This window comes from Schistocerca serialis, chromosome 5 (genome assembly GCF_023864345.2).
Source record: "Schistocerca serialis cubense isolate TAMUIC-IGC-003099 chromosome 5, iqSchSeri2.2, whole genome shotgun sequence".
Taxonomy (NCBI): Eukaryota; Metazoa; Arthropoda; class Insecta; order Orthoptera; family Acrididae; genus Schistocerca; species Schistocerca serialis.
This window is the reverse complement of record NC_064642.1, coordinates 579,340,720-579,368,611: the sequence shown is the minus strand read 5'-3', so window position 1 is coordinate 579,368,611 and position 27,892 is coordinate 579,340,720. Positions and strand designations below refer to the sequence as shown.

General features: G+C 38.7%; 1 protein-coding gene across 3 annotated transcripts in view; it reads right to left on the bottom strand.

Moving 5' to 3' along the window:
- Positions 1-27,621, bottom strand: part of LOC126481140 (CCA tRNA nucleotidyltransferase 1, mitochondrial) — a 60,083-nt gene extending 32,462 nt beyond the window's left edge. Inside the window, exons 1-4 of one of the 3 annotated variants that reach the window (XM_050104692.1) lie at positions 27,324-27,621; positions 27,011-27,219; positions 19,256-19,421; positions 19,066-19,183 (exon numbers count right to left, since the gene is read on the bottom strand). In XM_050104692.1, the coding sequence (XP_049960649.1) occupies positions 19,066-19,183; positions 19,256-19,421; positions 27,011-27,219; positions 27,324-27,386 (556 nt within the window). In that variant the 5' untranslated portion in view covers positions 27,387-27,621. Of the gene's footprint in view, positions 1-19,065; positions 19,184-19,255; positions 19,422-25,620; positions 25,830-25,933; positions 26,231-27,010; positions 27,220-27,323 lie in introns of those variants that run through there. The other 2 variants (XM_050104694.1, XM_050104693.1) reach the window with 2 other exon arrangements.
- Between the last annotated feature and the right edge of the window lie 271 nt (positions 27,622-27,892).

Sequence of the window (27,892 nt, the reverse complement as noted above, 5' to 3'; positions counted from 1 at the left end):
CAAAAGAAAAGAAATAATGATTCATTAGCAAAGCAAAGCAGTTCATCATCATCACTGTTGGAAAATGTGAATCCACTTATTACTGATTTGCCGAACGAACTTACACCAAATGAAAACAGTGCTTCTCATAAAAAACTAAGAGATTTGGAAGAGAAATATAATTTACTTGATAGAGGGAATGAAGTTTTTGAACTCATTGATACGAATATATTGTGTGAAGCTCTTGAAAACAGTTTGTGCTGCAAAAAATGTCATGGAAACGTTTCTCAGAAAGTAGAATCCCATGTTGGCCTGGCTGCCCAGTTTAATTTAATATGCAGTGTTTGTAAATACAGCTGTAAGTTTCCGAGTTCGGTTTCAGTAACTGTAAATAATGGATACAAGAAAACTGAACTTTATAGTGTAAATATTAGGTTAGTTTATGGATTGCGAGCAATTGGTAAGGGCAAAGCAGCTGGTGATATGCTATGTGGTGTTCTAAATCTTCCAAGTGCACCTTCAAAGTTTGAAGCTTACAATTATGTACTAGGATCTGCAGTTGAAGATGTAGCACAGAAGTCAATGCAGGTTGCTGTGGAAGAAGCAGTGGAAGAAAATGACGGCAGTCGTGACCTCACAGTGGCGTTTGATGGCACGTGGCAGAAAAGGGGCCACACCTCCAACAATGGTGTTGTAACAGCAACTAGTGTTGATACTGGCAAGGTTATTGATGTTGCAATAATGTCTAAATACTGTAGGTGCACAGGCAGGCTGAAAAATGAACACAGTGATGACTGTATTGCTAATTATTATGGTAGTAGTGGTGGCATGGAGGTTGCTGGGGTGAAGAAAATTTTTCATCGCTCTTCACAGTGGTATAATGTTCGCTATGTCAAATATCTGGGAGATGGTGACTCTAAAGCATTCAAAGAAGTTTTGGAAAGCAAACCATATGGGAACAGTGTAAATATAAGCATACTTGAATGTATAGGACATGTGCAGAAGAGAATGGGTGCCAGGTTGAGAAGGTTAAAATCAGTTATGAAAGGGAAAAAACTAGATGATGGGAAAACCTTGGATGGCAGAGGAAGATTGACAGATTCCATAATAGACCACATTCAGAACTGCTATGGCCTTGCAATCAGGCAAAATACAGGCAATCTTGAAGAAATGAGGAGAGCTATATGGGCTTTATATTTCCACACCGCATCCACGGATGAGCATCCACAACATGGTTTGTGCCCCAAAGGTGAAAACAGCTGGTGTAAATACAATAGGGGACTAACAACAGGAGAGAAATACATTCACCACCACAGTCTACCATCAGCCATCATGGCAGAAATAAAGCCCATTTTCAGAGATCTGGCTGACAGAAGTCTTCTGATGAAATGTCTTCACGGAAAAACGCAGAACCCCAACGAGTGCTTGAATAGTGTGATATGGCATCGTCTCCCAAAAACAGTGTTTGTCGGAATTAATACACTACATTTTGGTGTGTATGATGCTGTGGCAACCTTCAATCTTGGAAATATAACTAAATGCCAGGTCCTTCAAAAGTTGGGTATGTGTGTTGGTTCCCGTACGGTACGTGCTATGTTCTTTTTAGATCAGCACAGACTAAGGCATGCTGATAATATAATCAAGACATTAGTGAAAAAAGCAAGACAGGTGCAGAGGGGTGCCAAAAGAAGACTTGAAGATGATTATGAAGACTGTGAAGGGGGTATTAGCTACGGATCAGGAATGTTTTAATCTTCTTTCTCCGTTTCCCGTAAGTTTACTTTTTACTTCATCTAGGAACATTATCTCAGGTACTGGTCAACCTAGAAGTCTGAAATTTTTATGACGTAGTGACATAGGTCCCTATTACATACTGAAACAACGATTTTTTAATTACTTGATTTACAAAAGACTTAGGGGTGATAGTCTAGTAAAAAGCGATGGAAAAAATTTACTTAAAAATAAATGTACAATATCTCTGTAAGAAAATACTTTGACAATAAACTGTTGTTTCAGTATTGTTGTAACATATGAATGCACATACAGTAAAATTTTTACCTCTCTGTCTCCAGTAGTTTGTGAGAAAATGTTCCCTATAGTAGGCATATATTAACATTGCGGGGATAGGTGATTCCGTATCCCCTTAATGGGGAGGATGGCCTACATTGTTGCATCCTGAAGTAACAATCGTTCCTTACTTTTTACTCTTTTCATTGCTGAGAAAAGCTGTTCACAATAGTATGTAGATCCAAACATGCACATGATCTGAGCGGCATTGTTGTGCAGCTTGGGAAATGTTTTTTGCTGTAATGAACAATACCATCGTGATAAATGCAATGTGTTGTAGTACCTCTTTTTCAACAAAGTTGAATTTTCCAAATCAATAATCTCCAATTGAAGTGACGATGACAAGTCATTGAGGGAAATTGAAAAAGGAGTGCTGAACACCTTAAGTTCCATTTCCAAACTAGTGAGGTCTCGGAATCGTGTTTCAAACGATGTGATGAGCTGCTTTAACTTTGCTTGGTAATAGCCGAAAGTAGTACCTTCAAGTAGTTTTAAAGAAGCAAGACGGTTGAAGAACGTTAAATGTCCATTACTCATCTCCCTCTCAAATAGACGTAACTTTTCCATGAATGCTTTGATCTGGTCGTGTAGCTGCCCTTTGCCCTGCAATGACAGATTTAAATTATTCAGATGCATAGTTATGTCAGCTAGGAACGGCAGGTCTGATGTGTATAATGTTGTTGTATATTGTACCTCTTCGCAGAATTAAGTACTTTATGACATACAAGACACAGCGGACGACCTTCCCTCTCAATGAATAGATAGGTATCCTCCAATAGAGATACAGGGCTCCCACGGCTAGCCATAGCTGTCATTGAACACAGATTATTGCGTAAGTTGCAGCTGCATGCGGGCAGGGGGCAGTGAGTTCACTTTCCCCCTCCACGCAGGCTCCGAGCTGCCGCAGTGAGCACTCCGGCACCCTGGAGCTTGGTTGGAACAGCTTGTCCTAAGTACCTAGCACTATAAGTAATCAAGGTCCTGCAACTGACTCTATGCACAATGAGCAGCATCATTAGTAGGCAATTCTACACAGAATTTTTGGCTGAATAATGACTTATTTAACTCAGCAGAATTTGTTAACTGCCTCTCAATCTGACTTCTCTAAAGGATTTTGCACAAAGAAAGCAATACGACAAATGAAGTGCTACCAGAGTTAAACAAAAAAATCATTCTTTGGGAATATTTTGTGAGCTTGCCCCAATCTTTGATTGTGTGGACCACAAAATTCTACTCGGGATCCCTCTAGCATGAATGGAGTCTTATATTCATAATGGAAAACGGAGAGTCCCATTAAGAGCCTGTGTCACAGGCATGAAACTACTTCACAATGAAGGACCACAACATGCTGAATATCTCAAGGATTGACACTGTGCCCAGTCGTTTCCAACCCACATAAATGGTTGTCCAATGACTTTAACAGGTAGTTAAAAAATGGTAGTGTTTTCTGATGACACAAGTATACTAATTATGTCTCCAAACTCAATCCTAACACGCACAGCTCAGATGATAAATGAACATGCATACAACTGGCTCATGGCAAAGACTCATGTTATGTGATTTCAGACAAAGGAAAAAGACCTTTTAGAACCAGAAGTAGTCATTAATGGCCATACACTAAATGAAACACGATGTGTGAAATGCCTTGGTCATAAGCTGAACAACACTTTAAATGAAGCCAACCCACAAATAAACTACTCAAAACACTCACTGTGGTTTGCCCTTACAGGCATCTCAGATGTGTGGCCCTACATACAAGAATGTGTCTTTGTTTTGCATATTTTCTCTTGCTGTTGTCTAGTGAAATTATCTTTTGGGACAGTGTACTTAAAGTAAACAGACTGCTTATTAAAACTCATACGCTCACCTGCCGACACATTTTTTCCTTAATGGTTTTTTATCATGGATGACAAAATTACTGTCGGCTGAACTGAGAGTGACACCAGGGTTGCCACAAGCTTACCCAAGCGTAATTCCCTGATATTGCCCCAATTTCCGGACAAGATTTAGCATTTGTCCCTGACAAATTTTGAGATCTTAAGGGTAAGTAAAGACATAAGTTGGCAAAAAAATTTAATGACATCTGTATTTCTAACCATGTGAGCAAAAATCTTAAGTACTAACATCAACATATTGTGTAATTAACTGCTTTTAGATGGAAAATCAAGCCGAATGATATACGTGTTTCATTAAGACCACTGATGTTATTTTATTTCAATAAAGCGAAACACATTTGGTGACAAATATACGCATTTTGTTGGAGTCGCAAGTCAAATTTAAAATACCTTCACTGCTTTCAGATATAACCTCAGAAAAAAGCAGGCCTCTTGCAAGAAATGTATAAGGTGCGAAGAGTTGTATAAACTAACACTACAGGTGACCGCCAATAAAGAGTTGGTTCCACTATGTTTGTTGTTGTCGGTTGTGTTATGTTACTCTATAGGTATGGTGTGATTTTTCTTTCAAGAAATACATGAGTACATAGCGTACAAACTGTCAGTGACTGCCACTATTTTCTTCTTCTTATCATCCATACTTTCTAATATATAAACTACTTTCGAAGTGCTAAAATGTACTACAACAAATAAAATGTCTATAAAATGCCGCACTGTACAATGTACTTGCAATGAGATAGTTGCAATTCCTTAAATCCATTGCCTGTGGCCTCTGGCCTGTTGAGCAGCACCACAGTCCTGGGTCCATGGATAAACCATGAAAATCCGCTGAATTACACCACACACAGACAGAATCGGCCTGCGGTCAAATCGGTGAGAATAAATCCAACAGGCAGGGCCAGCACATCAGTGGGAAACTACAAGCTACAGATTGGCAAACCCGATCTGTCAGAGATACCCACAGAAATGGCCTGCGGTTTTTGCCCATCATGGAAGTCCACTAGTGTGGCCAGCTGTTAACGTCTCACAGACATGCTGATGAAATGAGACCATGGTAACCACCCATGCAACAGATGACTTGCGCAAATAGGTAGCAACACACCGTAAAGATGATCGCTAAGCCACAGACAGACACATAGAAAATGCCGATGAAATGAGACCATGGTAACCACCCATGCAACAGATGACTTGCGCAAATAGGTAGCAACACACCGTAAAGATGATCGCTAAGCCACAGACAGACACGTAGAAAAGACAATTACACTCTCACAACTAAATTTTTGGCCATAGCCTTGGTCAGAACATGAAAACACTCACACATTCACACAATCACTCAGACACAACTCATCCACATGTCTGTTGTCTTTGGCCGCAGCGTGAACAAGCTCTGAGAATGAGATCCAAACAAACCACTGCTCACGCCTCCCTGCCTGTCATCAGCAGCTGCTGGCTAGCAGCAAGTAGGGTGGCAGCACTGACTGTAAGCTGAGGGAAGGGGAGAAGCAGTAAGAATGAGAGATTAGGGAAGCCACTCACATACTCAGCTGCACCCAGCCAGTGACAAAGCATGCCATCTAAATAAACAAACAATTTCATGCTACTGAGACAAAAAAGGAGATTTTTCCAGTGATTTTTTTTTTCCAAATTTCCCTGATATGTTTGAAATTCCCTGATTTCCAGAACTTGTGACAACCCTGAACACAGCACAAGAGAGACAATAATTTTCATGTAGACTTTGTCCTGTTGTCTAGCAAGCAGAATGGAACTATTCATTCTAGAGGGAATATAACCAACAAGCTGCCATCCAACAGTAAGCAAGAGATTGGGAATCCATAACAATCCAATAGAATAATAGAAACATACGTCATTAGTCACTCTTTCTATAAGTTATACAAATATCTAGATTCAGGAACTGAAAATTCACATTAGGAAATCAAGCTTTCAATACCACTCACCGGCTTTGATCTGTGACATAATTGTGTTGTGTGGTGTCATGACAGCGCAGCATATTTGAAATGTATTGTGGTTGCACAGAGCAATCATGTTAGAGAATGTGGTGGCAAGCTCTAGAGTGGGATATTTATGTTTGTTATACTGGACTTCTTGAGTGCTGTTTGTGATAATAATACTGAAGAGTTTGTGGGGGTCTGTTATTTTGAAGCTGGCAGTTATGGGCCATACATTCAGTTTTGGGTTTAAATTATTAGTGTGGTATGCCATTTATGGTTGGGGATTTAATTTTATGTGTGATTTTTATTGATTGATTTACGGAGGGAGACAAAACAACAGTGGTCTTAGCCCACTGTTGTCCACACCAACACTTTGTTTATTATTCGGTTTCTCTCCTTGTTAGTCTAGGAAAGCCAACCGATACCTATAAAGAGTAGTGGAAGGCTTTTACTATCTCTTTATTAGACACAATTTCTTCAGGAATTAATGAACTGAACATTCTGCCTCTTTTGTCCTCCAAATATAGCATGTTTCTTGTTAGTTATAGATGTAACAATGAAGTACACAATTAGGTTCCTGAAAGTCACACTGGGGGTTTAAAATTTTCTTAGTGACAGACACTTTTTATTGTTACATGTCTGCTTTGTTTTCATTTTCTTGCTTTCAAATGTTGACTCCTGATGGGTAAATGAAATGCTCAAGATGTCTACCATTAGCTCTAACACAACCTTCTAAAGAGCACATATGGACTGACTTACTAACTCCCATATTTCAGGTGTCAGCTGTATTTGCTGAAATCCTTCTTGAATGCACTGGTGAAGGATGTCAACATTTGAAAAACTATTTTGCTCTGATATCAAGTACAATTTTAAAACAGCATCTGCCAAATAAATGACCAGGTCGTGTGGCAGCAATATCTAGGCCTGCTCGATCTCCTGATCTCAGTGCAATGGATTTTTATTTTTGGGGGCACTTAAAGGAAATAGTGTATTCAAGGTCTATTGTGTATGTTGATGATATTAAACTGACTATTTAAGAAGGATTTCAGCAGAAACAGCAGACACCTGGGTCATGGGAACAATTAAGACAATCCATGATGCAACATTTAGAAGTTCACGTTAAAGCTCATGGCTGATGTTTTCAGTATTTCATTCAGCCATCAGAAAACAACACTTGAAAAGAAATAATACCTGTAGAAACAAGCTGGAAATTTGAAAACAAAAAGTCAGAAATGAAGTGAACTTGCGGTAACAAAAAAATGTCTATAATTAAGAAAATAAAAATCTTCTTTTTAAATCCTCCATCAATTCTCCAGAGGTTCCCATACGTTAGTTAACACCCTGTATGTGGCACTGTTGATGGGCCAGCATATGGCATTCCATCCAGAGAGGTTTCTGGTTTGAGAAGACTAGGCTCACTATTCAGGAGATTGCGTTGATGACTTTTTGTTTTTGCTAATTGCTAGATTTGTGTATTGGCTCACTTTTGTTTGTAAGTATGGTTTTTTTTTTTTGTTATTGTCATATATACTGTATGTGTACATATTTGTGCGTTTCTTCTACAGTGAAACTGGAGTTAAGGTACGCTGGAGTTTGTTTTATCTACAATGTCGAGGTTAGATTTTTGACGTTAGTGATACAAGTGAGTTTTGGTTTAACAGTTCCATAGATAGGTCACCTGTTGTTGTCGATACTGCCTTTTGTTAGTTTTCACAATTTTTACTATGTGTACTGGTCTTGCTTTTTATCTTAGGATGTCTTTATCACTATCGGTGTTTCAAGTTGAGCTACATAGCTCAAATCATTTAAATGATGCTGTACTTCCTTCAGTTGTCATTTTTACTTATTTGTTGTACTACTGTACAATTTTGGTCCTAGACCATTTTCAAGAATATAAAATGGAAGCATTACAAGCACAATGTGTTAGCATAAGTAAAGAGTTAAACGCAAAGTATGTCAGAGCTCAAGATATGCTAGGAAAATAACAAATTAGGTCACAGAAGATTGTCAATGGTACATTTGCCACACAGGGTTTTGCCTCTGTGTATATTTAATTAGCACTTATAATGGTTGTGCTTATAACCATATGTAACAGCCAAAAATTGGTAATGGAAGCTCAGTTATTATGGAAGGACTTCACTATTAATCTGTTGTTGCAGAGATCTTCCACTAAATATACACATATATACAAAGCTGATGTACTCAAGATACACAAGCAGTGCTTACTGGGTGTCAGTCGGTCATACACATGTAAAAGTAGTAAGATTAATTAAATTAAATAAAGCCAAGTTATATAATTTACCATTTGAGTCTATAAGAGTTTAAAGCTGTGCTTTTACAACCATGTAAAAGGGATGAAAATTATGCAATTTATTCTAATTTCACAATTCTCATCCCTTTTTCATTAAGGGAAGGAATGAACATTTTGTGTTTTTCATTTCTTTTTTGTTAAACGGCTATAAAAGCACATTTTTAAATGTTTAATTGCTCACAAGGTAAATTGCATACCTTAGTTTCATTTTAATTTCATTAATTTTCCTACTTTTACATGCATGTGACACAATAACACTCTTTAAGCACCGTTTATGCACAATGAGCATATGAACTTTATTTATGTATACTTAGTATAATATCTCTGCAACAACTGATTATTAGTGAAATGGTTCCGTAATAACTGAGCTAAATTTTCAAATTTGTGGCAGCTACATATCTCCTAAGTACAAACAACAATGAACAATAATTAAATATACACAGAACCAAAAACTTGTGTGGCATAATGTACCATTGACAATCTTCTGTGAAGTAAGTTGTAGTTTTCTTAAAATAAGTTGAGATTTAACATACTTTGTGTTTAATCCTTAACTGAAGACAACACATTGTGTATGTAATGCTTCTGTTTTAAATAGCCTACTTGAAAACAGCCCAGGACCAAAATTGTAGAACAGTATAACAAATCAACATGATAGCTGAAAGTGATAAAAAATCTATTAAACAATACATTGCAGCTATGGATCCAATTTCAATGAAGATTATAGCTCAAATAATGTTGTCAATACTGCATGTTGTTAGTGTCTGGGATTTTTTTGCAATTTCTTTTTGGGTTTCTGTATTGGTATCAGTCTTTCAAGTTAAGCTGTACAGTTCAACTGATGTTTTTGATACCAATTATTCATTTTTTTGCTCTTGTGGACTCTTTCTTTAAATTATTGGTTCTGTTGTTGCATTTTGTATTATTTTGCTGCTGATGTGGTTTTGTGGTTGTTATGTTAATTGTTAGCTTCTCACCACTCAAGACCTCCATTTTCCTAAGATGGACACATTAGTTTCAATATTTATTATAAAGAATTTGCACAATTCTGCACTTAATCATTATATTTGGAACCAACAGAAATGTTTAAGAGTATTAGTCTCCATTTGTTGCGTCTTGGGATGTTGTATGATGTGACTGGCCAAAGCAGATGGCTGGTATCAGATGTCCTGCTTTATCTGCACTTGTCATTAGAAAGCTGCATGCCAAGTTATAGTGTACTGTAAATAGGACTCATTTACAGGTGTAGGTATATATTCTTTCTGAAAAATACCTGTAATAAAGTAAACATTAAGGCACTAACAGCTTATAAACAGAGGATGTCTAGTATGACTGAGAAGGCAACTGCTTTTTCAAACAGGAAGCTTTCATTCCAATTTATTTGATTAATGTTAGCTGGCTTAAGAGAGGATAGTATTAAGCAGTATACTGACAGTTTATTGTTAATACAGTAAACAGATCAAGCTTCTATGAATTCTTTGTCTTCTTGTTAATGTACACTTTGACTCATTTTACATCCCTGTAGGCTCTCCTTCTTCAAGGGATCTTCAGAAGACAATGGATGAATGAATTAATGAAATGAGTTAGCCCTAGCATGGGTCAAAACTGTCAACAAGAAGGGCAGCAAAAGTGGTCCCCCAAATAGCTTTGACATCCATCTGTTGTGTACTTTTACAAAAAAATTATGAACTGAAGTAAAATGAGGTTTCTCAGAGAGAGTAATCTCCTACATGTCACTCAGCATCAATTAAAAAAACATCAGTTATGGAAAACTTGATTTGTACTTTATCACCTAGCATCCTGGGAAAGCTGTGGATGACAATTCTCTTAGCAGCCCCTTATACTGACAAGCAAGATGGGTTGCCAACCCCCTTTCAGGAGCGTGGAGAGAAACATCACCAGTGGACAGAAACCATAACAGACTTTCCAAATAAACACGAAACCACCTCGCCAGACAACATGAGACAGCACTCCACAAATCAGAACTCATATGACTCGTGTAGCATTCCGCTGACCTGGCTTTATAAGCACGCCTAGACCATCAGACCGGCAGTGTTTATCAACAGCTAGGAACAGCTCCGGCCAGTACTTACGCAGGCCCTAGCATTGTATTCACTCGCCGTAGCATGGTAGTAGCACATTGTATTTTGTAGAGTAGATTTTGGCTAGTATTTTCCTTCCATTGTCTTGTTTCCTTATCTGATTTGCAACCAAACGAGCTGTGGGGTTTTCTGGTTATTATTGCGTTTAAAACTTAGTGTATGCCAAGAAGGCGTTTTACTTTAATTATAATAAAGTGTGTTCAAATTGACTGTTAGTTCTCTCCTGCCAACCGCAGGACACATCGAACGGAATGGCCTCCTCTGAGGAGCTTCTTCAGTCCTTGGCAAAAACTCAACAGCAGATTCAGGCAATGCTCACGCATTCAGAACTTTGCTCTCACTCACCAGCGTTGCAAGTGGTAGCTCATAGAGTTTATTCCATCACAGATAAATGTCTGATTTTCTTGGCTCAAAATTCTTTTAAATAGCTCATCCTCAAAAAGTTGCCTTTTAAATGAGAGTCAAACGCTCTGTGACTTCAGAAAGTCATCATAAATTCTCAGACACAGTTCATTTTGCATAAAATGAAATTTACTTTGAAAGTAAAGCTAGTTTACATGACATCACTAGGTTGCAGACAACTGCGCTACAGGCCACTGTGCATGCATGCCGCACTTTTGCCCAACTCATTGGTGAAACTAAACACTTTCGGTGTGTTCCAACTTTGGCAACACGAGTTTTGAGGTTACGTACGTTCATAGTGTGTGGACAAACTGAAATATGAAGTGGCGAACGGAGAATAATGTTCAATTTCTGGATACCTATGCTCTGCATAGGTGTTTGTGGGATTTCAGTGATGCTGATAACAAAAATAAGCAACATATTGCTGATCCTGAGACCGTCGTGTGCGATCAGAATATAGACGGTTTGACAATATCTGAGCTGCAGGCAAAATTTATTGAATTAGAAGCACATTTACAATTGAATTAAGAAAAATACAGGCAAGTACAATTCTGGCTGTGGAAATGCTCTCGTCTACAAGACTAAAATCCCATAGTTCTTGTTGGCAGACACATTTTTAAGGAATATTGTTGACAGGAGAGAAGGGTACACAAATCAAGAAGCTGCATTCTTTATTCAATATTCATCTATTTAAAATGTCCCAGCAGTGCTCCCCTTCCACATATGTTTGAATTTTGGAGTATTGCCACTGTAAAGATCTATCTTTAAGACAGTAGTTTGTAAATCACTCTCTTCTTAATGCGGCCTGCTTTGAATAATTATTGCTGTTAATGTTAATAATTCTTAGTTAATGTTAATAATTATTGGTGTTAATGAAAAAAATGGCATCACAAACTAAAACTTTATCTTCTAGCATGCCAAGTGTTCTCAGTTGTAATGCACGCAATGTGATCTGTAAGCAACCGAGCTATGTCCTTTCTTCATCCAGTTACAAATCGAAACACGTTTCTTATTTTTTTCTTATGCAGAGATTCCACGCAACAAGCTGTGACTTGCAGCTGCCAAAACTTTCATTTCAGGCATGACTCAGGAACCCACAAAACGATGAAACTGATAAGTATACTGGTGTCGCCAGGTCTACAATCATGCATAAAACCATTTGCGTGCAACTCATTCCATGCAACGAGTGGTGCAGCCTAATGATGTTGTGTAAACTAGGCTTAACGCTTTTCAAACCACCATTCGCAATATTTTCCCACGACCTGTCAGAAATAGGTTCACTTCAGCAGTTGGCAGAGAGCACCAGATAACAGGAGTCACTGCACTCGCGCGGCTACAATGATGTAGGAAGCCCGTATGTTCATACATTAAAAGATCTTACATTATGTTCTAACAGAAACAAGACAGCAGAGGAGACTCCAAGAGCAATGGAATTTCGCGAACCACACTAAAATGCATAATTCAGCTTATAGTGCACATTAGCATGTCCAGATTCCCAATGATGTATGCCTCGACCTGATATTAAGCTTTTCAGTGTGGTTTTCAGTATATAAATATTCTTGGAGTACAAGTACTGTATTATTTCATGTTTGGTTCTTTATTATGGCATAATGCCATACCTGCTAGAAGATGAAAATGTGCATTTGAAATGCAGTGAACAGTTAAAACTAGCCAACAGCGTGGAATTAAACACTTTGTTTCAAATAAATTGACTGCTCTGAGCATCTGCCCTGGATCTACGATATTCCCAAACTCCCCCCAAGTGTTTGAGATAGGACGCCAAAAACTTAAAAAGCTGACCTTTCAAAAAATGTTCATTTTATGGGTTACATCTTTCTGAACAGTCAGATACATCACGCATATATGTTCGAGAAAATGTAAGACATGTTATTTGGTCTTAAGTGTGCCAAAGTGCAGTGCCACGCCTCTTCACACAACATTCTTCTATCGCACGTCACTGTATTTCGCTCTTGGAATTCAAACATATGTATTTTGTGACTGAAGCCATCAAACCTATATTCTGGACAGTGGAAATTAAAATTTCCTGTGGTGCCTCTCCTACTCCCAGTCGGCCGGTTTGACATCCTGCCCCTCTTTAAAAAAAAACTCACAATTAATACTGGATGGGATTATTTGTGACCAGGAGAACAAGAACTCTTCAGAAAATTTGCACTCTTTATTGCCTATTAGCTAATAACTTGCTGTTTTGTGTGACATGAAATTAAATATAGGATACATAAAACCACAAAGACAAGAGACAAGCAAGACTGTACACATTCCTTCTATCCTTAGGTCTTAGCATTTTTTCTCACTCATATTGCTACAGTTTTACATGGCGTGCTTTCCTTTCTGCGAAAGAATCTATTACCTCATCAAAGTTCATCAAACGTTTTGCTACATGAAAAATTGAAATGTTGTTATCTAATATTGAAAAAGCTGTTAATACAAATAGTACCCAAGACTGGTGTGATTTGTCGATCTGATTACGTCTGTTTTGTCACTGTCTGCTAGATGAAATGAAACAGGCCTGCCTAATATTGCAGAAATTGTAACGCTCACCAAATAACACTGTTTTGGCACAAATGGTCATTTTTATAGCATGACAGAATATAATTCATGAAGTACCAACATCAAATGCCTATTACGCCTACTAAAAGCAAAAAGCTTTATGTTAGGAAATAGTTTCACATTACATTAATATGCTCCAGCATGAGATCGAAAAGCAGTAGTACGAAATTTTTGTATAAATTTGGAATTGTCACATACTTCCATAGTTTGTGTGATGTCTCCCAGTTTCTTCTCCTTCCTCGTTCTAACAATCTTGTCATCATTAATTCTGTAACTGTTTCTGCCAGTGTCAATACTCATTCTCTGGCTAACTTCACTAGTCCTGCCATAATCATCAGCTTAGTTATCCCACGTTTATTCTCCAGTTAGGTGTTATTACGTGTTCGTAGAACTCATTTTCCACGCTACTCCCAGAACTGAACTTAAGCCACTGCTAGTCGGGGACTGTACAACTGGCCCTTACTAGTGTAACGATCTGGCCAAAACTTTTCTGTTAAAATTTCATTTTCTTGGAGACACCGAGAAGATAGTATGTGATCGTTCTTATCTATTATTCCTGTTTGTCGTTTATTTCCACTCTGACAGTCTGAATCTATGGATTTCGCTCGTAATTATAACAAAGCTGATCATTTGCAAACCCAGACAATCACATAACAAGCAGCGATTGGCATTCACCCGTTCGGCTTTATTCTGCTCAGCTCATACAGCCCCACCCCTATTGTCTGCAGGAAAGTTTATTTCTAGGTGCGACCGGGATTCCTCTGGCAGAGACATCACGTACACTATGCACCCATTCAAAAATCAACTTATGATTCATTCAGAAATCAACAAGGAATGTGTTAAAAAACGTTAAAAAATGAACAGGGATGCATTTCAAAATTATATGAATAATCGCTAGACCGACGTGCGCTGGATGCTACGTGCTTTGTGAAATAAGGTTTTTTCCCCTCAAGAATACAAATTTGCCCGCACATGTTCAGCTTCTTCCCTCTGCTGTTCCTCATTTTTTTAAGGCCCGCCCGGCACCCTTTGCTCTCCGTGATTGGCTCCAGGTGGAACTTCCGCTGCTTACAAGATGAAGGCCTCCTTTTGCCCGTCACGCACAGTCACTGGGCAATGCCTATCATGATAGTTGAGAAGCCGAATGGTGCTTTACACGCCTGTGGTGATTTTAAGGTCAAGGTCAATTCTCAGTCTGTCATCAATGCATATCCTGTCCCATCGGTGGATGACATACTCTCATGTCTTGAGGGCTCAACCGTTTTCGCCAAAATTGATTTGTGTGATGCTTATTTGCAGCTACTGTTGGAAGAGGAATCGCAGCAGATCCTAGTCATCATCAATACCCCATGTGGCCTTTTCCATGACAATTGTCTCCAGTTTCCAAATAACATTTTCCAATGTTATTTGGAACACCTCACAAGCCAGGTGCCCGGAGCGGTCAATTATCTGGACAATGTCATTGTCGGTGGCTCGTTTGCGGTGGACCTTGCGGACAAGCTGGATGGGGTGTTTCAGGTTTTTTCCCCAGGCTAACCTGTGTTGCTGGAAAGAAAAGTGTGACTTTTTTGTGTGAGAGGTCAGCTATCTTGGGTTCATGATCGATGCCTGCAGCCCGCACACCTCTAAGGAGTATGTTGTGGTGATTCAAAACCTGCCTCCTCCCACCAATGTGAAGCAACTGATGCTGTCCTCGGTCAAATCACCTAGTATTGGCGTTTTATACCCCAGGCCGTCATGATTTCAACACTCCTGACGGGGTTATTGTGCAAGGGTGGGCATTGAGTTGGGACACGGCGTACAAACAGGCTTTGACACGTCTCAAGTCAGCTCTCTCCCACCCTCCTTGTCTGGCAAGTTGGTCCGCAGACACCTATATTGGCACGGTTTGGATAAAGACATTGCCTCTCTTGTGTCAGCCTGCACCACATGCTGAATATATCAAGCAGCACCCAAGCACCAGTATTTTTTTTAGGTCTGATGCTGCTGCTCCGTGGGAACAGTATTTTTTGTGGTCTGATGCTGCTGCTCCGTGGGAACGTCTTTGGATTTCGCAGGGACATTTTATGGATCCCAGTGGCTCATACTGACTGACTCCGATTAGGGATACCCTTATGTCTCCCACACGATGAACACCACTTCTGCTGAGACTGCCATGCGGGGTAGCCGTGTGGTCTGAGGCACATTGTCACAGTCCGCACGGCTCCCCCCAGTTGGAGGTTCGAGTCCTCCCTTGGACATGGCTGCGTGCGTTGTCCTTAGTGTAAGTTAGTTTAAGTAGTGTGTAAGCTTAGGGACCGACGACCTCAGCAGTTTGGTCCCATAGGATCTTACCGCAAATTTCCAATTTCTGTTGAGACTATCAAAATTCTCCGGCACCTCTTTGCTGTCGAAGGACTCCCCAAAACGATTGTTACAGATAACAGTCCACAATTTACTTCAATAGAGTTTCAGCAATTCTGTACTGCCAATGGAATTTCCCTCGTCCATACCGCCCCATTTCACCCTGCGCCAAACGGCTGGGCAGAACGTTTTGTGCGGATGTTCATGACCCAGCTCGAAAAGCTGCATAGCCATCACCCGCCAAGTACCGTGCCATCTCCCATGCTGGTAAAGTCCAGCAGAGATACTTCATGGTTGACCATTCCGCTCTCCCTCATCTTTCCTGGTTCCTGAGGCATCTCACCCTGCCACCCGCATGCCAGCGCACTCCTTTCATGTCGGGCAGGAGGTCTGGGTGCAAACCTTCTCTCATCCATGGGCATGCTGGGTGAATGCGGTCCTCACCGAGCTTTGCGGCAGGGTGAAGACGTCTCTCCAATGGGCCAACTGTTTCACCGCCTGCCAGCACCTCAATTAGCTCCGCTCCTGTCTGGTGGACCACAACACCCCAGGGGAGCTGCCAGTGCCTATCACCGCCCGCCCTGTGGCAGAACCTCGGCTTCCGCCTCCACTGCCAGCTGCCCATGCTGCGTTGCCACCGCCTGCCCCTACCGGCCACGAACCCATGCCATGGACGTCGATCAGAACGCCCCTACTCCTATAGATGTTTGTGGTGCTGTGCATTTTTTTTCCCAGAGGAGAAATGTTGTAGTGGCCCCTTATTAGTTAGAGGGGCCGCACAACTGACATGCAAGATGGGTTGCCAACCCCCTTTCAGGAGCGAGGAGAGAAACTTTGCCAGCAAAAAGAAACAATAACAAACTTTCCAAATAAACACGGAACTACTTCGCCAGACAACATGTGACAGTGTTCCAACAATCGGATCTCACATGACTCATGTAGCACTCCGTCGACCTGGCTTTATAAGCACGCCTAGACCGTCAGACTGGCAGTGTTTACCAACTGCTAGGAACAGCTCTGACCAGTACTTACCCAGGCCCTAGCATAGTATTCACTCGCTTTAGGATTGTAGTAACAGATTGTATTTTGTAGAGTAGATTTTGGTCAGTATTTTTCGTCCACTATCTTTGTTTCCCTACATGATTTGCCACCACGAGTTTGGGGTTTTCTGTTTGTTTTTGCACTTAATCCTTAGTGTATGCCAAGAAGGCTTTAAGAATAATAAAGTGTGTCCAAATTGACTGTTAGCTTTTTCCTGCCGAACGTAGGACACAACAACAACAATCAGGTAGATGCACTATTTCATGACTTCTGAAAAGCATTTAACTCAGCACCACACAGTAAGAACATATGGAGTATAAAATAAAAATTTACTGACTGAATTGAGGATTTCTTGGTAAGGAGGTCACAGCATGCTATCTTGGAAGAAGAGTCACTGACAGATGTAGAAGTAACTTCAGGCACACCCAAGGGAAGCGTCTTGGGGACCTTCGCTGGCCATGTCGTCTATTAATGACCTTTCTGACAATATCAGTAGAACCTCAGACTTTTTGCACATGATGGAGCTATCTACAATGAAGACCTGTCTTAAAAAGAAAAACTGCATAAATATTATGTCAGAGCTTGATAAGATTTCAAAGTTGTGCAAACACTGGCAATTTGCTTGAAATGCCCATAAATGTAATATTGTACAAGTCACAAAAGAAAGAAAAACAGCAATACTTTATGAGTCACTGTTGAAATCAGTCCACTTATACAAATATCGTGGTGTAACAAATTGTGGGGATGTTAAATAAAATTATCACATATGAGCAGTCACAGGCAAAGCAAGTGGTACAGTTCAGTTCATTGGTAGGTTACTGGTAAAATGCAACGAGTCTGGAGCCAGCCTACGAAACTCACAAGTGACCTGATCTAACATCATTCCACTTTGTGAGACTCATACCAAATATGGCTAACTGGGGATGTTGAAGATACACGAAAGAAAGCAGCACTAATGGTCACAGATTTGTCTGACCCATGAGTAAGAGTGCCACAGAGATACTGAAAAATCTGAAATGGGAGACATTCAAAGATAAGACACTAATTATCCCGTGAAAGCCAGTCTATAATGTTTCAAGAATCAGCATTAAGTGAGCAACGTGGGCATATAATACAACCCCACGCATCACTCCCGTAGGGGTAGTGAACACAAAGGTGTTTAAGTAAATATTCTAACATTCTACACATGCTCTATACACAAATGGAATGGGAGGAAGTCTTAATTAGTGATATGCTGGCGTGCAGTTTACAGTGCTCTGAAGAGTACAAACATATAGATAGATGAAGACAGGTGATTGGAGGTTAAGCAGGGTTGTAGAATGATGTCTACATTCTACTGTAAAGTTTATTTCTCTTACACTTGCAATTATTAAAAGGTCTACAGATCTCAGGATTTCCTTGGACAACCCTCTCCATTAATTTAGTTTTCTTATTTTTATTTACTTAACTACGTTTTCTAATTACTCTTGATGGAAGTGTACATGCATGGCACTCAAGTTTTTGTATTGTAGCCTGACAAAAACTAGGCAAGTCACTGCTGTGAACCACGAAGTATGTTGACACAAATATAGGAGACAAGGTGGGTGGTTGGTTGGAGAAGGGACCAAATTACGCAGTCATCAGTCCCTCCGACCTGAGATTAACTAAAACCGATAAAATCCTACATTAAAAGAAGGAACTACAACATTCATAAAACATCCAGTCATCAGTCCCTCCGACCTGAGATTAACTAAAACCGATAAAATCCTACATTAGAAGAAGGAACTACAACATCCATAAAATGATAAACTATTAACACGGAAGGAAGGAAAAGGACAGAAGACGAGGTGAGGGGAAAGAAAGTGACTAATGACAGGGGCATGAAAGAAGAAGCACAGGAGACAATTTGGTCTTCAAAAACACAGTAGGGAGTGAACATCATGACAGCAAGCCGAAATTAGTACTGTTGAACAGTCAGAATTGCCTTCAACATCAAACTCACAAACAAACATAGTTAAAATGAAAGTCTTGGTACAGAAAATCTCAGTAAGGGTTGTATTCATGAATCGACATAATGGAGGCGCCAAAGTTGAGGCATGAAATGCTGATTCACTTGCCGGGACCAGTATTTATTCCCTCTAGCAAATCAAAGGCCATCCCCAAGCGATGTGTTTACTGCAATCTGTAAAGTATCAGCAGGTGAAAAATGGTACTACCTGCTACACAAATAATACTGTCATCACTCTCCTTAGTCTGCGTCCTAACTGTAGGAGTGTTGAGACATTAGAGAGATCTTAAGCAAATCCTCACATCAAAAATACAGCATTACTTTTATAACCTGTACGCCAAAATTTACTTTTGTCACTTTATCAGTGAACTCGAAGCAGGTAAAAACAAAACTGTTAAACAAGAGAACTTATAACTGCACTTACCAAGAAACATGGAATTGATAGTAAGATCTCTACGATTTGCATCCAATTTCCAATCAGTCGTAAACTCCACATCAGCATGGCGCCCATCTGTTCGAACATCAATACGCAATGTAGTTACCTGTGCCAGGAAACGTCAGTCATGAAACACATATTGCCAATTCATCAAACTGTGCAGAGAAGTAACTCTTACCTCAAAATTTTCCTTGTCATTTATTCGTGGAGTGACTGTTCCATGTTTTTCTCCTTTCATATTGATCATTCTCACACCCTCTGTCTCAAACATATCTTTCATTTGATCTGGTGTGGCAGTAGTGGCGAAGTCAAGATCCTTTGGATTGATTTTCATCAGCAAGTCCCTAAAGTAAGTTAAAAAGCATATTAGTACTTTAGCTGCACCATATGTGACAGTTTCAAAGAAAACTTGTCTTGGTCACATAAATAAAGCACAAAGAAAAAGGTAAAATGCACATAGGCCAGAAACAACAAGCAGTTTCAATGTGTGTGTAATGACTGTACAACACATAAAGAATCAACATTTCTATCAGCATACTCAGACGAAGTTACTAAGTCCGCTAAAGCAAAATATTCACACGACCAGTACCATTCTTGCAGTAGAACTGCAGGTTTTACATTTACAGCAGTCCAAAAACAGCACTAACATTTATAAATGAAATATTAGAACAAGAAATGAGTAACACTATCCATCACTCAGTCTTAGTGTGATAAGGAAAGGAATGAGGTATGCAGCCATAAATATCATTTATCACTTATCCAAAGATGTACAGAATCTAATGCATAGCAAGATTAACTTCAAACACAAAATGAACCCATATCAGTTTGACAACTCCTTTGACACAACAGAATTCCTGCATGCGTAACAATATAATGATTCTGGCCCAAGAGACTAAAGTTGACGGCCATGTGTGCATGAGGTATGCTTGCTTGTGTATATGAATTGTGTTTCTCTTTTGCTAATGAAAATTAAGGCTAAAACCTGTATGTAAATGTCTTTTAATTGTGCCTGACTGCAACTTAAGTGTCTTCTTTATGGTAAGTTGTGATCTGTCTTTTCCTACAATGTAGACAATATAATGTGTACGTGTTTTCCACATCACAGCAAGAGATCACAACTGTGATAAATGGCACACACAAATAACTAACAGCTTCAAGTAAGATAAGCCTTTAATAAAATTACAATATAGCAATGTACACCCCACACTACACACAAAATACATCACAACTCTGCAGCTTATTATCTCACCACATAATATGTAATCATTCTTAGTCTGGGTATAGAAGTTCATTAATTCAGGATATTTTACCAGAGATATTAAAATGTGTAGTTGTTAGGTTCTATATGAGAATAGTGGCTCCACTAATGTCTTAAACTACTGGCCAGTCTCTTCCCTTAGGCCTTGTTCATTTTGCATAATTTGTGAAAAGGTTATGCATTTTAGGATTACCACTCGCTTGTACGATAATGCAATAATTGGACTTCAAAAGGGATTCTCTACTGGGACAGCCATTATACATTCTCTACTTCTGCCACAAGAATGAAGGTCAACTTCAGGGAGGCAGTAATCAGTAAGTTAACACATTCGGCATAGTTTCATTCACTAATGTAATGTGGGATAATAATTTAAGATAAAGCTGCACTTACACAAAAGGTACTCACTAAAAAAGGTTTATAAATACTACTACAAGTTCTGGTGCTATCAGTGTGGTGTACTGGTTAGTGTCGCTGTCTGGCATGCTGCGGGCCACTGGTTGAAATATGATACATTTGTAATGTTTGTATATCTAGAATATTCAATGGCTGTATAAATACTATCTTTTTGGAACATTTGATGTTTATATAAACAACTGCACTCTCCATCCAGGAGATCAGTTCCATTTGGTTGCACATCAGTGTCAGTATAAACAAGCTTTTAGTTCAATGTGTAGTGCTTCACTGACAACTCAGCCTTTGGATTTGGAATTGATTATGGTTTCGACATGACACTGCTGGTGAAGACACTGGGTATTCTTTAGACATCTTCATCACTGTCACTCATAAAAGCAGTCACCTACATGAACAGTGAGCAGAGCACATATAGTTCATCATTTCTACAGTCCATGTTTTCTGGAGACCAATGAATTCCTAGTCAATGGTAAGTCAGCTGCACATAAGGCATCCATCAGTGTTTACTGGAGATGCTGGTCAAGACCTGACAAAATGGCTGAAAGTATCTGACAGTGTTGCCAAATACAGCAGATGAGATGACATGATTGGTTTGGCAGAAGTGCACTTTTACTTGGATGGCACAGCCCACCACTGGTTTGAAAAGAACAAAGTGGTCAACAGCCGGGACAAATTCGAGTCCGAATTCAAGAAAGCCTTTGGTGGCGAGCAACAGCAAGTCTGTTTAGCAAAAGAACAGTGGAAAATGACACAGACATAGAGTGTGTTTTGGCAGTTTGCAACATTCCAAGTCCGGATATAACAAAAGCTGAGAAAATCTCCCATTTACTTAAATGAACCAGCTCAAAGACATGTACCAAGCTCTTCTGGTGAAGGCTGTCACTGCAGAAGAATTCAATAAATGGTGCCAGAATGCAACACAAAAGGGCTAGATGAATGAAGTCTGATGGATTCCTGAATATGGTCCCTATGGCAAGTAAGGAAGACCACCATAACCTTGCTTCTCTCTTACACCACACAGTAAGAGATTTGAGATACAAAATTTCATTCCTGAGAAATAATGTGTTAACTGAAACTCTATTACTTGCTTACACTGAAGAGCAGAGTACGTATACTTCATCAGTATACTGAATTGTAGGAGGATTCAGACAAGGAAAATTTGGAATTAGTAAACAATGTGGTACAGTACCTATGACCCAGTGACAAATCAACATAGCTTTAACTACGAAATCCACAAATGACCAATGAATGACATCACTAACAGCAAAACATTATCAGAATAAAACCTGTCAAACTAACGCCACCTCCACAGGGTGGCTCTGAGCACTATGGGACTCAACATCTGTGGTCATCAGTCCCCTAGAACTTAGAACCACTTAAACCTAACTAACCTAAGGACATCACACACATCCATGCCCAAGGCAGGATTCGAACCTGCGACCGTAGCAGTCGCGCGGCTCCGGACTGAGTGCCTAGAACCGCGAGACCACCGCGGCCGGCTCCTCCACAGGGATTGGGGGGCTTTAAGCAGAGATGTTTTTGTTTTTAATGCCTTGAAACATATTAAAAAGTTAAAAACATACAATCCATAAGAAATAGTCACGACATATTTCTTGGCTTCGACAACTCCCAACCAAACTGACGTAATAAACCAATCTACATCTTGGGCTTCCTACAAACATCTTCCACCACAGTCTACAAATGCTGACTTTGACACCACGCCACGCAGAATGGCTGTAGTGCCATCTTAAATGTACCCACTAGAGCTACATAGATGTAGTACACAACATAATCCAAGCCACTATCCCCTCCTCCTTCAATGTTTTGCCTTCTCCCCTAGCCCTCTGCGGTGCACACAACAGAAACCACCAACCACAAGAACAATACAATGTATAGTAAGCAGAATGCAAACACCACTACAACTGAAACATAGAAACAAACAGTCTCAACATCATTTACTTAAGATACGATGTCACACTTCAAAGAATATACCAATGGCTCACATTGTTCACAAGACTCGAGAATTCATATCACCAAAACTATTCTCAAGGACATCATAGGGCAGTTTTCAGATTTTTAAATTGAGAAGACAAAGAAGAAACAAAGGTCAATGGAACATATCTGAACCTCATTTACTAGCAACACTTAGGACTTTGCCTCTAATACAGACAAATATCCAAAATTAATAGGTCAATGTAATGTAAGAAGTTTGACATTTGCCTGAAAATCGGTTATAATGAGGTTAAAACACCATAACTGGCTTCTTACACATCATATGCCAGTACTTTTAGAAGCCATGATTTTTTAATATTAATTTCGGAATTTTCCATCTTTTGAACTATAGCAATGTTAAAAGAAACCCTTGTACAACTTTCATTGCTTTCTCTGAGTCTTAAACAGTGGTATGCTTGAATAAAATGTTGGTTTTTAAGCCATGCTATTTAGAATAAAAGTCTTGAGTCTCTGCCACCATCACTGTCATTAGGGAGAAAATAACTGACTGCCAAGAAATTCTTGAATATCAATAAGGAGGCCTAATAAATTAGAAACCCGTAAATGGGCAATGTGTGACCATATAAATAATTTTATGTTTTACTGACACAGTTACTATACATATGATCTACAGAACATATAACTAGCTAAATAAAGACAATTATAAGCTGTTCATTTTGAAATCCAAATTTTTTGCTACTAAGTACGCTTTTTGTCCAGTGTGTTTATAAAAACTATTGCAGTACATGACGTTCTCAAAACAGCTTGGAAATCTGGCAATAATGAAAAGGTTGTAATCATTTACTTATGTTTTAGCTCCCATTTTTGAAGGAATTGAACAACAGCATGCTTAAGCCTTTCCGCAAAAAAAAAACACTATAAGAACATTTGATACGTACATAACCTGATTACTTTTCAAACTGAACAATATTTGATTACTTTACTAGTGCTTCCACAGTAACACCTTTACCAATTATTTTAAAGAGAATTTACAACGAATATATTCCGTAAGTCAGACTCCAGGATTCCACAGTGTGTGTTCCTGGGATGCAGAAAGGCATCAAGATGCACATTTAATTTAAGTGCAATATAGTAAAATGACTTTACTTTACAGAATTTAAGTGCTAATTCCAATCAACTGAGGCATTTGATAATGCTTTACCAACTTACAATCAAACTGTCACCCTCCAACCTAACCCAAGATCTGGGGAACTCAACAGCATGGAGGCAGTATTGGGGAGTGAGAATGGAGTGGATGATGTCTGCCCTCACAGCCTAAGTTACTTAAAGTATACTACCAAAATCCAAATATCAATTGTAAAAACCATAGATTTTAATAACTAGCTACAATCCTACAGACAGCCTACATTACACATCAGTCTGTCATCACATCTAAGATTTGACATTCACTCTTGTTGGCTTCACACCCTCAAAAACAGCCACCTTCACATCTAACCTAGCCAGATATCAAAATGTGCTACATATCAGGCTGCAACACCACAAATTATGCTCTAAAAGCTAATATAGGTGCAAAAGAAATATTGTTAGTTTTCTGTTATCTTTCTGTTTGCAGAATTATGATGTCACAAACTGTATCATCACATATTACGTGGCGAACCCAACATCCAGTATCAGTAAGACCAGTTGACTCACTAATTCTGGTCATAAATTACCCTAAGACATTAAATGTAAGAGTTTCTGTGAAGATACTCTTCAATGCAGTAGGAGTAGTCAACAGACCGTTCTTTAATTAATTTATCTACATGAAATTTAATGGGTGCTCTGGTAAGTTGCTGAATACATGTGCTCTCATATGTCTGACTCCTTTTTGAATTGATGCTAGCCTCTTGAAGTCTCTGAAGAAGTTTTTCTGATACTAGTGTTATGTTCAGAGTGAATTTCACTATTTTTGAGAAAAGGGAAATAGAGATCATGAAAAAAAAACACTAATGAATAAGTCTACATACATTATGCAGTCATTTTGAAGACGTCTCTGGAGACTGATCTACAATTAACACCAGTTATAACTGTTGTAACATGCTACTCTACACTGAAAACACAAGCCCCATAACTTTAATTTGCCCAGAAAATAATTCCTTAACTCATTCGTGATTGGAAATAAGCAGAATAAAGCAGTTTCTTTATTTTTAAATTGCCTACTGCAGTAATCACGAATACTGCAAACACAGATAAACCAAGGTGCTACATAAATTCTAAGCAGTGGATTTTCTTCCTAACTGTGATTTATCTACAGTCCCAAAAATTTAACACTTTCTATTTTTTGTATTTCATTGTTAGAGAAATCTATTTGTATTGATTATGGCGTTCTATTGGACGTATTGAGCTATATGTTCTGAGTTTTGCTAAAGTTCAATGATAATCCATTTGACTGGGCAATCTGTTGATGTTTTGAATATTTCAACAGATGGTTCAAGATAAATAAAGCTCTTTTAGAGATAAATCTTACCCACTAATTCGGTTACTACCATTTTCCAATGTAATATCTATGCACCATAATATAAAACTTGACATGTATTATGCATTTAATTAAAAAAGTAATAAAAAATGAATAATCATACGCGGAGTGTATCGTAAGTGTCTGGCAGAATGCAAAAGTATGTACCCACAACACGAAGTTCCTTTCTTATTTTCTTGCATCACTAGATCTGAGGCAAGACTAGTTTCAACGTACTAACCTGGTTAAGAAAACCTTGGAGGCGAACATCGGCGCAAAACAATAAAAAATAAACTGAAATAGTAGATAATAACACATTCAGAACATAAGATAAATTTACTCACTAAGAAGGATGAATATTTTACACTGTAACTATGCGATAATATTACGAAGACGTTGAGCTAATACACTAAACATCGGTACTTACCTTACTGCTCCACCTGCTATTCTCAGTTCATAACCGTATTTCTTGAAAAGGGCTGATAACGCGTCCACTTCAGGCGTAAACAAAGCATGAAATTCTGGAGTGTCTATTTTAAATGTTTCCGATCTTTCTCCAGCCATAGTGCTTGCTGATGATTTGATGATCGTATATTGTGAACAATACAGTAATCGTTGAAGTACTGTCCCTTGAATCTAGAATTGTAAAATAGTTCGCAGAGAATACACATATATGTCATGTCACACTGCGAAACGGTCGAAAATGCATGATCCTACAGATAGGGAATATATAATCTCACCACATAGTTCGCAAGAGAGAGTCTTCCTGCTCTACTTAATAACTGCACTGTATTAACAAACATGTTTCAACATCGATAATTGTTACTAAATGCCATGTCTAAAAATTCTACACATGAGTTAATAACAATAGTCTGCAACACTGTCAGCGTCAACAAAGCAGTTCTCACACAGAACTACACTGTCACACTACTTCACCGGCAATTTGTCAACAAACAATGAGACACGAGTATTTCAAAGATAACTTGAAGAAAGCGTACATCCGCGTACACCAGTGATCTCCATACTAGTATAGAGATCACTGGCGTATACATATACAGCAAAGCCAATCCAAAGTAGTTCTACGTTCGTATCTCAAAATCTTTGTAATGCAACAATATCCAACCAGAATATCAAATGCACTTGAAACTGTCAAACATCCTTTGGCGTAGTTCAGTCCCGGTAAGCGAAATGGGAAAGGAGAATGATTAATAAAATTCTGTGTTGGTAACAAGTTGTTGTTGAAAATATCTTTACAATTAAATAAACAGGAGGTTGGAAACTACTTTTATTATTGACATAAATATAATGTAAAAATAATTACATAAGTGAACTTGACGATAAACACTTCAGCTGCTAATAAAACAAAGTATAAGAAAAACCTTAAAAATTATTGTGGTCTTCTCCTCTGAACCACCTAAAACCAAAAGAAATAGCAGATAAACTCTTTTTACTCCCAAAACTTGACATGTATTATGCATTTAATTAAAAAAGTAATAAAAAATGAATAATCATACGCGGAGTGTATCGTAAGTGTCTGGCAGAATGCAAAAGTATGTACCCACAACACGAAGTTCCTTTCTTATTTTCTTGCATCACTAGATCTGAGGCAAGACTAGTTTCAACGTACTAACCTGGTTAAGAAAACCTTGGAGGCGAACATCGGCGCAAAACAATAAAAAATAAACTGAAATAGTAGATAATAACACATTCAGAACATAAGATAAATTTACTCACTAAGAAGGATGAATATTTTACACTGTAACTATGCGATAATATTACGAAGACGTTGAGCTAATACACTAAACATCGGTACTTACCTTACTGCTCCACCTGCTATTCTCAGTTCATAACCGTATTTCTTGAAAAGGGCTGATAACGCGTCCACTTCAGGCGTAAACAAAGCATGAAATTCTGGAGTGTCTATTTTAAATGTTTCCGATCTTTCTCCAGCCATAGTGCTTGCTGATGATTTGATGATCGTATATTGTGAACAATACAGTAATCGTTGAAGTACTGTCCCTTGAATCTAGAATTGTAAAATAGTTCGCAGAGAATACACATATATGTCATGTCACACTGCGAAACGGTCGAAAATGCATGATCCTACAGATAGGGAATATATAATCTCACCACATAGTTCGCAAGAGAGAGTCTTCCTGCTCTACTTAATAACTGCACTGTATTAACAAACATGTTTCAACATCGATAATTGTTACTAAATGCCATGTCTAAAAATTCTACACATGAGTTAATAACAATAGTCTGCAACACTGTCAGCGTCAACAAAGCAGTTCTCACACAGAACTACACTGTCACACTACTTCACCGGCAATTTGTCAACAAACAATGAGACACGAGTATTTCAAAGATAACTTGAAGAAAGCGTACATCCGCGTACACCAGTGATCTCCATACTAGTATAGAGATCACTGGCGTATACATATACAGCAAAGCCAATCCAAAGTAGTTCTACGTTCGTATCTCAAAATCTTTGTAATGCAACAATATCCAACCAGAATATCAAATGCACTTGAAACTGTCAAACATCCTTTGGCGTAGTTCAGTCCCGGTAAGCGAAATGGGAAAGGAGAATGATTAATAAAATTCTGTGTTGGTAACAAGTTGTTGTTGAAAATATCTTTACAATTAAATAAACAGGAGGTTGGAAACTACTTTTATTATTGACATAAATATAATGT